Source organism: Sebastes fasciatus, chromosome 5, assembly GCF_043250625.1.
Source record: "Sebastes fasciatus isolate fSebFas1 chromosome 5, fSebFas1.pri, whole genome shotgun sequence".
NCBI classification, from domain to species: Eukaryota; Metazoa; Chordata; class Actinopteri; order Perciformes; family Sebastidae; genus Sebastes; species Sebastes fasciatus.
The window spans coordinates 28,330,901-28,344,629 of NC_133799.1; the positions used below are offsets into that span (position 1 = coordinate 28,330,901).

At 42.6% G+C, this 13,729-nt stretch overlaps 1 protein-coding gene across 1 annotated transcript in view; it reads left to right on the forward strand.

Moving 5' to 3' along the window:
- adcy1a (adenylate cyclase 1a) overlaps positions 1 to 1,944 on the forward strand; it is a 53,274-nt gene extending 51,330 nt beyond the window's left edge. The window contains exons 19-20 of the mRNA XM_074636290.1: positions 19 to 143; positions 667 to 1,944. Of these exons, the coding sequence (XP_074492391.1) occupies positions 19 to 143; positions 667 to 996 (455 nt within the window). The 3' untranslated portion in view covers positions 997 to 1,944. The remainder of the gene's footprint in view (positions 1 to 18; positions 144 to 666) is intronic.
- Positions 1,945 to 13,729: the final 11,785 nt, after the last annotated feature.

Sequence of the window (13,729 nt, forward strand, 5' to 3'; positions counted from 1 at the left end):
TTTTGTTCATGTGTCCAGGTATCAATGTGGGACCAGTGGTGGCAGGAGTGATTGGAGCCAGAAGGCCTCAGTATGACATCTGGGGAAACACAGTGAACGTAGCCAGCAGGATGGACAGCACTGGAGTACCAGGAAAGATACAGGTACAGTACTTTAACTTCTTTATTTCCCGTTATATTACCAGGCAAAAGTCTCATTGAGATTAGAATCTGATTCAAAAGAGACCTGGTCAAAAGAACAGCATACAAACAGAAAAAACATCCAAAGAGAAAAAATTAACAATCTGTGGTTTTAGGGAGACGTCAGTTTAGTTTTTAGCTTAGTTTTCCTGGCCGTACAGAAGTGCTGGGTGGATGGATAAACTGTTATATGTTATAAACTCGGATTACAACACACACAGAGGGAGGGCTACTTCATTCTCTGCTCAGGTAGACATTACTCCTCTATATCTTTACATAGCAAATAGCATACAGTATAGAGCACCTTTACATCACCAAGAATAATCTCTGACAATGTCAAGTCCTTCTGTACATTGTTTTAAGTGAAAACAATGTCACGTATTTGAGAGCTTTTTTGCCAAACTGTCTTCTAACATGAAGAACTGACATCTGTAAGACATCCTGAGAAACACTGACAAAACCTCATCCCTCTGTATTTCTTCTCCAGGTCACAGAAGAAGTCCATCGCATCCTCACCGACTACTACAACTTTGTCTGCCGGGGCCAGGTCAGCGTGAAGGGCAAAGGTCAGATGCTTACATACTTCCTGGAGGGGCGCAGGCAAGGCGGCAAGCTCTCTCAAACCCAGCAGCAGCCCGGCAAAGCCGAGCGCCGTACCAACACGTTCACCGGGGGCAGCGTGTGCACCAGGCTGAGCCCCGCCCCCACCGTGACCACCTTCGGCACCAGCAGGGCCCCGGGCCCGGGCGTGGCCAAGCCGACCACCTCCACCAGCACCACCAGATACCTGCCCTCTGTCCCCACGGCAACGGTGTGACGGTCTCTCTCCATTTGATCGTGGGAAACAAGAAAACGAGAGTGGAGGTGGCGTGGAAGATAGCAGTAGCAGTGAGAGTTTATATAAAAGAGGAAAAAAGTAGGGCCGACCTCCACTCTTCCTCTACTGTCTGTGGGAGGCAGCTGAGACACTCATCGTCCAATAGGAGGCCTGGACTCGGGTCCTGGACTGCGTTTAGGGCTGGAGGCGGCCTCGATCGGGACTCTCCCTCCACACTCGAGCCCTGTTTGTTGTTTGACACCGCGGGGTGTCGTGAAACAGGATACAGGATGCTTTAGCCACGTTGCTCCGTGACCAATCAAAGGCCAAGGGTGTCTCCGCGGCTTTCAGAGTCTACTATAACAAACGAAATCAGCATCAAAATAAAAACAATTGCACAATTGATAGTGTAGCACGCAAGCCTCTCGCAACATCCGGAAAATTCCTTTAACAACTCTAGCTGACCCTTTTTTCTCTCAGTATAAAACCAAATCAGTGCTGTTGCCTTAGCGACCACTCCTCACAATGAGTTTCTTGCCATTTTTTTTTTTGTTGCCTTTTAGATTGATTGATTTATTGGAATTCAGATGAATTTATTACTGGGGCATTGTTATCCAATATGTTTTTAAAGTGGATGAAGCCAAATGTATAATTGTAAATGGCAGTTTAACGGTAATAAACTCGCCAAAATACGACAGGGCATTGCCTTCAATCATTTCCTGAACATTTACGCGCCCCCCCCCCCCCCCTTTCACTTTAACCCTCCGACGGCACATGAGGTAAACTCTTGATTCCCTGAGCCGAGCCGCTCAGCGACTTTAAGTGCATGATGCCACTGCTGCATTTCGGTCCTGTTTGCTGTCTGTTTTCCCTGTGATGCTTGACTTCCAGATTCTTCCTCGTCAAAGTGTAGCAATAAAGCGGTTCGTCTCCTAATCTCAGCCCCCCCTTGCATGTAGCCAGCTGGATCCTATTTTTGACCTGATAGTGTATGTAGCCAATAGAGTGTGCATAGCTAGCCACAGCGGTCTGTATCTCCGTGAAAGTTGAAGCATGACTTAGAACAAACTTATTTTCTGTATTGTGCGAGTGTGATTCCTTCCTCGTGGAATTCTATTTAAAAAAACATTTTTTGTTTATTAAGAAATATTTTCTATTATATTATATCCGTTCTACTATTTTTATGAACTAAAAGCTGCTTCGGTCGAGAGAAGAAAAACTTGCTGTTTATGAGGAGACACCCAAACCTCCGTGTCTGGCTTCCTCATACTAAATCCAGATGATTTATTTTATGGTATAGCATGCTACTCACAGTACGGCTTACCACAGCCATTCACTCTCCTCTAATCTGTTCTAGCATGCACTGCCTGCAAGCCTGTGGCTCTTACATGCATGCTTTTGATGGAACATTCATACGGGCCGAGCAGCGGACACACACTGTTTTAATGTAGTCCTCATGCATGCGCTAAAGGTAGCGGTCCTCTTGAATGTAAGGTGCTTTTTTGACCCGTGTCTTCTTCATGAGCTTGGTGTGCGAACCTTTTTTTTCGAGGACATTTTCAGGACGGTTTGACATCAGGCCCGGGGGTCCCTCCTCCTCCCCGCTCCTGCTGTAAGTCAACAGGTAGCCGGTTTTCAAATGTGCCAACCTATTTTCATAAACATATCAAAACTTTTTCGGTGTCGAGGCTGTAGCACAACTGAATGTGTGGCTACGGTTATTGTGGATTTTCATTTTGTCGAATGCCTGTATTTTTACCGTTTCAGCTGTTCTTTAAAAGTTTTGTAACAAACTGATGGCAAGTGTTGATTTTTTTTTTTTTTGGGAGAGATTTATTTGGACACCATAACCTGACTGAAATGATGTTGTTGTACTTCTTATCATACTTCAAATAGATTTAAATAGTAGCTCGAATGCTTACTTTGAGTTTCTAAGAGATTAAAAATGAGGATTTTTTATACACTTGCTTTAAAAACAGTTTACGGAAAGTTGACGAAAAGGAGTTGTGTACAATATTTTTCCTGTAAATTGGATATTTTCATACTGTATGATACGGGTTTCAATTGTTATATGTAGGTATTACTTGCTATTATTGTACATTGTAGAGTCTTTTTCAGAGATATATTATGAATGATACGATATTTGTCAAGTTCTTTTGTTGAAGATGTATTTACTGAGATGTTTTATGTGAATGTACATTTTGTTAAAGACAATATTTTATACTATAAGTGTTTGCACTGCGATGATATGGACGTATTATGGTTATAAAAATAAAGCCAGCGGGGGGACGTGTCTCCTGGAGTAAAAAGGCGCTCTCCCTGGGCTCATTTTCACCAACACACACACACACTCACACACACACACACACACTCACACACACACACACACACACACACACACACACACACACACACACACACAAACAGTGCCTATGGAGGGGCCATCAAACTCAGTTATAAAGTTACGTAACAGTAGAAAAACAGACTGATGTAAGAAGTTTGGAGGAACATCAGGGTCAATGTCAGCCTGTTGTTCAGAAGGAGCCTCACGCTGATGTTATGAGCCCGTCTGCCAACAGAAAAACATGACGGCGGTGCATGTGTGTGTGTGTGTGTGTGTGTGTGTGTGTGTGTGTGTGTGTGTGTGTGTGTGTGTGTGTGTGTGTGGAGAGCAGATACTATACGATATGTACAGATAACAAATACCACAAGTGGGACAACCTTCGATTTCTGATATGTAGTGCTCATAAAGTTTGTTAATGTTGAAAAGATGAGTTCAATGTCAGATGACAAAAACACATGTACTTTAATAAACATGTCATGAGGGCTGTAACTAAGGGTTATACTCTGAAAAAAGCAACTGTCTGACATTTGCTTGCTTGATAAAAGACATTTTACACACATTTCTCACAAGGTTTGCCCATACAGTATATTTAGTATTAAACATTTTGAGGTCTCTACTAGACTTGAAATGAAGGTTTTAAAAGTTTAAACAAAGCTTGACCACACAAAACCAGTTTGTAAAGAGCGCACCAGTCCAGTAGAGTTTAAGACTCACCGTTTCAGCACTAAAGAAGATTTTCCATACAAGTAAGTCAACTGGCCTTTTTCACAGCAGACAGTTTGACATTTAATAGCAGAAAAAGACACGGGTGTGATCAATAACATGAATCATGGCTTCAGTTGGCTCACTGGCTCATTGGGACAATAAATCGACCCATCGTTCATGTAATTAATTACACATATGGATTTCTTTCTTTGCTCCCCCAGTTAATCGACGTCACCTATCACATCACTGCAGTGCTTGAAGTGGAAAACAATATGTGGCAGTACTCTCTTATTGACATGTTGGCGTGTGTATCGGCTGCTATCAGCAATCTCCTATTTGTTCATTATTTCTTTAGGCATGTTATACTGTGTCATCAATCAGCTGTGGTTTTATTGCTATTATTATACGTGAGCTATGCATCTTCTATAGCAGGCCTATAATACTCCAATACTATTCTAACTGGAACATTATAGGGTTAAAGTGATGTGTTTGTATGTTTACCCAGAGTGTTAAAGTGCTTTCCTGTGTTATTTGTAGCCTATAGTAGGGTATCATTCAGGTTTCAGGAGCAGTGTCAGGATGTAAACATTCCAAATGTGTCCCAGTTCATTTCCGTTTGCAGTGTATGTGAATGACATACGCTGACAGGAAGTAAACATGGACCCGAGCTGTTGCCTAGCAATGCAATTAGAACACATACACAAAACTTAACAAGAAAAAACATGGGCGCCTGTCACTCTCACTATCTAATAAAGGCAAAATGGCCAAAGAAATAATCTTAAAATACCCCCCCAAAAAACAAGAAAAAACATAAAAAAAAAAAAAAACAACGATATAATAAAATGACCATAAACCTCAACGAGAAGCACCAGATCATTCATGACTACGTCTTTAAAAGACGAGGAAATACGTCAGCTCCTTCCAGAACAACTTTTCTGATCTGCCACCTCACAATGACTGTTGGTAGAACGCAAACTGAACTCTGGTGTCAAATTCTTTAATTTTTCTGATGAGGACAGTCTTTCTATCTATGGGACACTGCAGGAGTGTGAGAAAGGTGTCAGGAGCTCAGTGGGTTTTTTCTGTCTCTCTCCTCACCCCCCAAGAGAGGAATCCAACAAACGAGGGGGGGGGGGGAGTAAAAGGAAAAAGAAAGCAAAACAAACGGCCTGTATGTAGGGCTTTATCATTGTGTCTGTTTGTGTGTCGAGTTGAGTGCGAAGGGATGTTTCAAGTCCTGTCGCAGGAAGAACCGACTTCCAAACATTCATCAGCGATGTGAAAATGTGTGTGTTTGCTGCAGATGTGTGTGTGTGTGTGTGTAGAGTAAAGCAGCTGGAAGTACTGTGGCATGCAGAGCATCCTGAGTGACAGGTTGTCATGGCAACACAATAAGATCATGCCCTGACATGAAACCATCGGGGTTGTGTTTTCCAACGAGTAAATAATAAACCAGTCGACCAACCTCCTTCTTCTTCTTCTTCTGTTAGCTTTGTGATTCATGCTGAATGTGTGCAATCACTTCAGAGGACGTCAATACTCCACTTTATGTTGATAACCCCAGAAATGCACAGCCAGTGTGTGTGTGTGTGTGTGTGTGTGTGTGTGTGTGTGTGCGTGCGTGCGTGCGTGTGTGTGTGTGTGCGCGTGTGTGTGCGTGTGTTTACCACCTGCTGGACTCTCAGATATGATCAAACAACATATACACACTCACACACTCTGAGATAAGCGAGCGGAAATGGACCTTTTTAGGCCTCGTTTGCAGCTGTGGTGGTGGAGCGGAACGTTCGTCTATCAGCAGCCTGAGTCATGGCGAGGGGAGAACGGGGTAGTGACGCAGCCGAGCGGGACGCTCTGCAGGGTTAACGATAGTTTTACTGCCCCCGCCCATCCCTCGCACTGCTTACCCAATGACCCTGTGTGTCATAACATCCCTTACTGTAAACCCTACTGACATCTGGACAGTGGAGCGTGGGAGGAAAAACACCCCCCCCCTCATTGCGTAAGTGTGTGCGCATGAGTATAACTTTGTATATGTTCATTTTTCAGTAGCATGCGTGTTTGTATATCTCCGTTGTTTAAGTGAGGTGCGTTTTTGTGTGTGAGTGAGGCCAAACAGGAGGTGAACTTTCAGTTCAACAGCAAACATGTATTACGTCTGCAGCGTGTACCTGAGAACAAACAGGACTTTCTCGCCATGGAAATAGGAGAAAGAAACCCTGGTCTCCTGGATCAGTAGTTCCTAAATTGGGGGGTCAAGACCCCTAAATGGGTTGCAAGATAAATCTGATGGCTCGTGAGATATTAACAAGATAGGAAAGCGGAGGAAAAGACATTTCTGCAACTCAAAAATTAGCTTTATGGTACCATTTTCAAAACAGACAACATTTATAAAGGGTTGATAAGCTGTGGGCTAATTAATGGCTTTATTAAAGGTTAATAAATCATTTGCTAATGCTTTTTATTACACGGCTGATGTTGGACTCCGGCGGACCGTTTGTCTGCTATATGAATGTGATTTAAAGTTACAGTATAAGCCAGTAATAAAATAATTTTTTTGGTCGCCAGGTTGGCTGGTGTTTATCCTACTCCAGTATTGTTTTTATAGTGCTTTAACTCATCAAGTTTGACCACTCGCCATAAATCTATCACTCAAGTTTGTGTGTAAAATCCTTCCTAAGTTCGTACAGTAGTAATTACCGGCTAGTTTCAAACTAATGATTTACTAAATAAGGCTACAGTATTAACACTTAAACCTGCAGTAGGCAGAATGTTTTTGGCATCATTGGGCAAAAATGCCATAATAATGCTGCTTTAAGTAATGTCTTAAGCCAATTTATAGTACCCAACTTTCAAAGTCGTCAGATCGCTGTTCTGTTCGCACTACACATCTGTCTTGTAATCAGGAGTCTTGAAGTTGGTGTGGTTTTCACACTACATGATAGACCGGCGACAGGGGTCACACACTACAAGATCTTTCACTGGGAGGAATCCCCGATGAGTATGTCGCGTCTCCAAACTACATTTTGTCACAAAAACACACGCGACAAGTGACACGGGAAATTATGTAATACCATGTGCGAGACAGGATTTTTTCTTCAAGCAATCCGCGCAACTTTCCTTGTAATTGTGCGTATTGATGTTGTCGTTAGCACTTGTTCAAAAAATAGCTTGTTTCCACACGTCTTTACTATTTATAGATCCAATCCCAATGTCCCCCCTAAGGCCTGAAGTCCTGAACCCTCAGGCCGTAAGGCTTGAAATGGTATAAATATGAATGGGACAGCACTTTGTGGTGACATATCACGTTACCTTGACGATGCCAATTGTGAGTTTTTATTTTACGTTTTTTACTACCTATTTGAACGTCTTCCAGGTTCTTCCCTTATGAGAGGTAACTGTCAACAAATCTATTTATTTATTTTTGTCAAACTTCATTAAGCAAAATTAAAAGAAATGTTTGATGAATAAACCAGGTGTGTAATATAGTCTAATGCTGCATTCCTCTGATTCCAGGTGTTCATGTACCAACTTAAATCCTTAATGTTAATGTTTCTGTGTACATTTAAATATGTTTGGCTGAACTCCCATGTGCTGTCCCTCTTTTTTTTTTAATCCTCCAGGCTTCCCCTGGTAACCGTGGTAACCTTGTGTTTTGTCACAATGCTATGAATTGTGGGTAATTCCCTCAGGCAAAGTCTGCTGAAATGCGCATTTACGGAAATTGTTCATAAAGGGCTCAAAATGTCAGCGAGGGAGCCCTCAAGGAGTTGAAGATTTGACAGCGGGACGGCCCTAAACCCTCACGGACATTGCAGGAACACCTCAAAGTCTACGAGTCTGTGACTGTGGACATTGGGATTGGGTCTTTAGTCAAAGTAGGTCTGTGTTGCAAATGCAACACATACAGTAAATTTCCTATTGCTAGAGGGACCCTTCCACCAGATTTTCCGAAATCTTTGTAGAGTTTTAATGGTTACAAGCCCAAAAGTCTGATCACCAGTGTACTGGATCATCCAGCGCCAGCAGCAAGTTCAGACGTACAGACTATTTACTCTACTTTTAGTCTCCCAAGGCTATCACACTGTCAGGCGCGGAGCACAGTTTAGGGTTAAAGCACATGATTCACCCTGAAGGATTGCTTTTTAGATTTTATCAAGTCCATATGCAGGGATTAAGCGCTCAAACGCTTTCAGCGTACAGAACTGAAAATCCAAGAAGACTTCCAAGACTTCCAAGAAATTTTGTGTCACAACAGAGTTTCTTTAAAAGTGAGAAACAAAACATCTCCTGGAGGCCTCCAACGAAAAGCCCAAAACAAAAAAACTGATTAGTTGAGAAAAAACATCCTCCCACGAGATTGTTCCTCATCAAGGATTTCCCCAGCGCAAGAGTGTTATTCTCTGTCATGTACGTTATGTTTTCCCCGCGAGTACATCAGCACAGATACACACAGGGTCAATGAACTCCATGTTGTGTAAGAACAGCAGTGACCCTTACTAACCCTCTGCAACAGCTCCTGCATGTTTGGTCTCTTCTGAACGTCCACGCAGATGGAATGTGACGTGCTGAGAGAAAACACCTCAAAACACGCAAAAAATTTCATAATAACCTCCGAAACAGAGCGGATCACGGTGTCCTGAGGTAAACTGATAAACCCTGTGGAAAACAGATCTAGAGAACAATACTTTGACCTACAGACTGACAAGGGACGTCCCATTGCTAACATTACATAAGAACATATTTTTCCTTTCCTCCTATTTTCTACCCAGATAGTTTGGGGGGGGGGTTTGTCCCAATTTTGAGATATCTGCTTCCCAAATACAATGGTTGTAATTGGAAGTTGTGATACTCAAAGTATTGAAAAAATATATTATAATATATATAGTATTGCCATTTAATTTTGACAAAACTTCAATGCTCTGAGGAGTGCAAATTAAATTATTATTATTATCCACCTCCTTCGCTCTCAGATGCACTTCATAAACTGCAGTATGCCTTTAATATTTTGCAGTCTCAGCTCACTCGTCTCAAGCTTGTGTTGAATTCAGACTGAACAAAGGTGATGTGATCTTATAATGCAAGGAGGAAGCCTTCAGACATTGTGGATATTATTACAACTCAGGGGCCAGCTCGTTCACACGGAAAGCTGTATGTAAGACACGATAATGCGCAAGGTATTTAGCGTGCAATAAATAAGCCTTTCTTGATTTCCGCGTGTCATTTGTACGCCATGTATCCTGTACTGACTGCAATGTAAATGCATCCACGTATAAATGCTAAGGCAAGAGCTAGTGATGTAGAATAAAAAGTTAGAAAGACCACTTATGGTGGATGGGAGAGGAGGAGCATGGGTCCAACAAACACAGGACTTTTAACCAGAGGCCGGTGTTCGAGACCAGTGTTTTGTTTTATAAGTTACGTTAGCGACGTTTGTCACGTGACGATTGTCACGTTTTTTATTGACGTTTGTGACGTGTTTTCCGTAGATGTGTTACGTTGTTTCCGTGTGTATTTTACTCTGTTTACGTACTTATAGTTTACGGGGCAGCTGTAGCTCAGTGGGTTGAGCGGGTCGTCCTTTAACCACAAGGTTGGCGGTTTGATCCTCGGCTTCTACTGTCTGCGTGTTGACGTGTCCTTGTCCTTTACAACCGCCAATTTCTCCTAGGTATGGGTTAAATGCAGAGGTCAAATTTCATGTATGTACCTGTATGTATATGACGATTGTAATAACGTTTGAGTATAAGTTTTATTTTAAGCCCAAACATGACGTTTTCCCTTAATCTAATTAAGTCATTTTGTTGCCTGAACCTAACTGCTGACGTTTGCCAGGTGTACTGCTATGTAAAGATATAGAGGAGTAATGTCTACCTGAGCAGAGAATGAAGTCTCTCTCCTTCTGTGTGTGTTCTGAGTTCACGGGCGCCGCTCTGCACTGCTCTCATACGGCGGTTACAGCTGATAACGCAGTCCCAACCCACAGCAACTAAAATTGATTACGGTGATTTATTGCGCATGAACACATGTATGAATTAGCATAATGTACCCACGTGTTCAACTCTGTTTAACACAGGGAACCAAATTAAAACCACTCACTCGTCATTGTGCTTTGTATTCTGGACTTGGCTGGCCATCTCTGCCCATAAATCAACTGGGGTTGTTGGTATAATCTGTGCAAACTTCCATCATGTTTCTAAAAAACTTATTTTATCTTACAAATGTCATCTCAGATCACAATACACATGTCTGCTGTCTGTCCCTGAAGAACAGACACAACAGTCTGAAACTGATTAATCTGGCAGAGTTAAAGACTAAATTCTACTTCTAGTCTTGATATTGTTGTTTGATTTTATTATTGTTTTTTAATGTCGCCAGATTATATTTTATTTTGTAATATTTTGTCTGCAACTTTTTATGACGCTGTCTTGGCCAAGTCTCGCTTGCAGAAGAGATTTGACGTAAAAAATAACATATTTAGGAAGGCATCAGAAGTCTCAAGTTTTAGCACATAAAACCGAAACTATCCCCACAGCCAGACACCATTAGAAGAAAGGGGAAATCTTTTTGGAAACTGCCTATTATACGAGAGATACTTTTTTTTTTTTTACCTTCGTGGTGCCTCAAAACGCTCATCTGAAGCTCATTATGTGCATGTTATGATCTGTGAAAAAATTTACTCTTCAGTGCAAAACTACACTCCTCCTGCCTGTACTGTCATTCCATGCTGCACAATTATCTGCTCCCCTTGGGTACAATGAAGTTGAAAGTGAAGTGAAGTGGAGCCAAAGAGAGTCAATCCAGTCAACATCACAAAGAGTGGCGTCTGTAGCTGTTCCTCGCTGTAGATGATCTTTCAGTCTTTATTCACTGCAGAACACTCTTTGATGTGGATGTTCTGGACAGACTGTTCTATTGTAAATTCAGACTCACATTTGATGAAAGGAAAGGGGAGGAGGACAGAGAGTAAAGTAACAGCGAGCTTGAATGGAAAACTCAAACTTTTTCCTGCATGGGGACAAAATAATGGTAAATCCTACCAACACAGCTCCCCTGACCCATTCATGAGATTGTTTCCAGTCAACTTTGCCAAGTGCAATCCTCTGGCTCGGACTTCCTCCTACTTCTCATTAGAGCTACCACGAGAGAGGGAAGCACTGCAGCTAAACACACACACACACACACACACACACACAAACACACACTCAGAGAGAGAGAGAGAGAAGGAAACTAAACACAATGGCTGCTGGCGCATGGGAGCCTGGATTTCCTGGGTTTCCCACACACAAGTGTACAATCACAAGCTCGCAAACATATACACTTATTCGAAAACACACAGAAACACACACACACAAATGCGAACTATCTTACAACATGCCAAGACGCTGCGGTCTAACGAATAAATCCATCTCCCAATTCACCATATTAAAGCAGCGAGAGTGTCCCGAGACCTCTCCGCCGTGAATGACCCCGGCTCTGTTTCAGTGTTTTTCTCCCAGACCTCAATCTGTGATCTGCGTTGCCTGTTTAATAAGACATGGATTATCCGATTAAGGAAATCTTGTGAGAAGGAGAGGAGAAGAAAAAGAACAACTTTGCCGGGGATTAGCGTCATTGTGCCCGCTCACATCACATTCCTGGCCGCTGATTCTCAGCCCTGGGAGAGGACACTGGTTAACCAGACCACGCCACTGACGTGTCCTGGGACCGACAGAGCTCCCATCTGCACCAGTACAGCAGCTTTAAATATTCATCGCTCTCATCTACGTGGTGTGTTTTAATGAAAAAACATTTTGGGGGGCCAATGTCCTATCAATCCTTGCTTTAACCCATAAACCCTCCTAACCCTAATACACCTTGTGATGCAAACCTTTGTACCACTGTCTGATAATTTAGACTTTAAAAAAGGCTCTTTAATTCATACGTAACACCCCATTAATGGGTCGTTCAATCACTTAGCCCAATTATTGACAACTAATTCCCAATTAGAAAATGGATTATAACTGCTGACCTGATGGCTTATAATCAGTGGGCAACCTCCGGCTCTGAAAAGTGAGGCCAGTGCGGAAGTGCCTTAAACTTGCATTCTTTCTTATAGCCAGCAGGGGGCGACTCCTCTGGTTGCAAAAAGAAGTCTGATTGTATAGAAGTCTATGAGAAAATGAGCCTACTTCTCACTTGATTTATTACCTCAGTAAACATTGTAAACATGAGTTTATGGTCTCAATCGTTAGTTTCAAGTCTTCTTCAATACAGCATGATGTTCATTTAGTAAATCATAGTCCCATTTAGAGTCAAATACACCATAAAGCAGGGTATGCTTTAGGGCGTAGCTACCTTGTGATTGACAGGTCGATACCACGGCATTGTCTGGTCTGGGAGTTGTCCACATTTTCGTCTTAGGACTTTAACCCTTTCTTTCACAGTGTGTTTTCAGTTCATGAAAGATAATTGTAACATTTTGGTTGCCTAAAAATGTCTTATTCAGAGTTGGGTTGTACTTAGCTCCTTCCTCTTGTGTCACTTCTGGTTACAAAAACCCAAGATGGTGACGGACAAAAATGCTGAACTCGAGGCTTTAAAACAGAAGTCCACAAACCAATGGGTGACGTCACAGTGACTAAATCCCCTTCTTATATACAATCTATGCTTATGGAATGAGAAACCTCTGAACTTTTATTTGTGCACTGTTTACATTCATGTTAACTTGCTAACAGTCTTCTTCTTCACTGCCCTTGTTGGTGCTTTGCTACATTTACTGCCACAAACTGTGGATCAGCAGAATAGCATGTAACCAAATGTGACTTGTGCATGTGCGTCCTAATGTGTGTGCTGAATACAAACAAATTTGGGACCCACAATTAAAAGCCCAGTGGTAACACCGCCAGTGGTCACAAACACCACAGGGTACCTTTAAAATCATTTTTTGAATGAATGTTTTTCCTTCAAGATGAATGGCTGAGCATGATTTGTCTGAAGTTGTCTTTTTGTCTGAAGTTGTACCTCCAGCAACATTCCCTCTTCCCCAGGTCATTCTCTACCTGTCTACCAGATGCTCTCAGACTTTTCCACCTGTCCCAGTCACCTGACTTAGTGGGCTCTTCTAAAGGTTAGAGAAGCAAGCTTGAGACCGAAAGGTTTACGGTTCGATCCCCTGGACCGGCAGGATAAATCTGGGTGGGGAAAGTGAAAAGCAGCGCTCGCACCGCCCTCATTACCACCACTGAGGTGCCCTTGAGCAAGGCACTTAACCCCAACTGCTCCAGTGGATGTGCTCAGTGGCCAGCAAATCAGACTGTGGTTGTACTGGGCAGCTTCCAGGTGTGAATGTGTAACGGTGTGAATGTGATCAGGCGTTCCTGAAAAAAACTCCTCCTGAATAAATACAGGTTTTAAAAACCTGTCTCGGACATCCAGCCACTCCCTGCTGTGGCACTCCCATCACCTGGTCCTCCACCTGCTCACCTGTTCTCCATTTCCCTTACTAGTCAGTCAGTACAGTACATGCCAGCCCATTTTCCCCAGTCATATTGTCATTATTGTTTCATGCCGCATTTGCTTTCGAGCCACCCGTACCTGCAACCTGAACCTGAACCTGTACCTGTACCCACTGTGGAATAAAAACACAGCAAAAGTGCCCTCTTGGATGCCCCTATGGTAGAAAAAACATGATGCAGTGCCTTT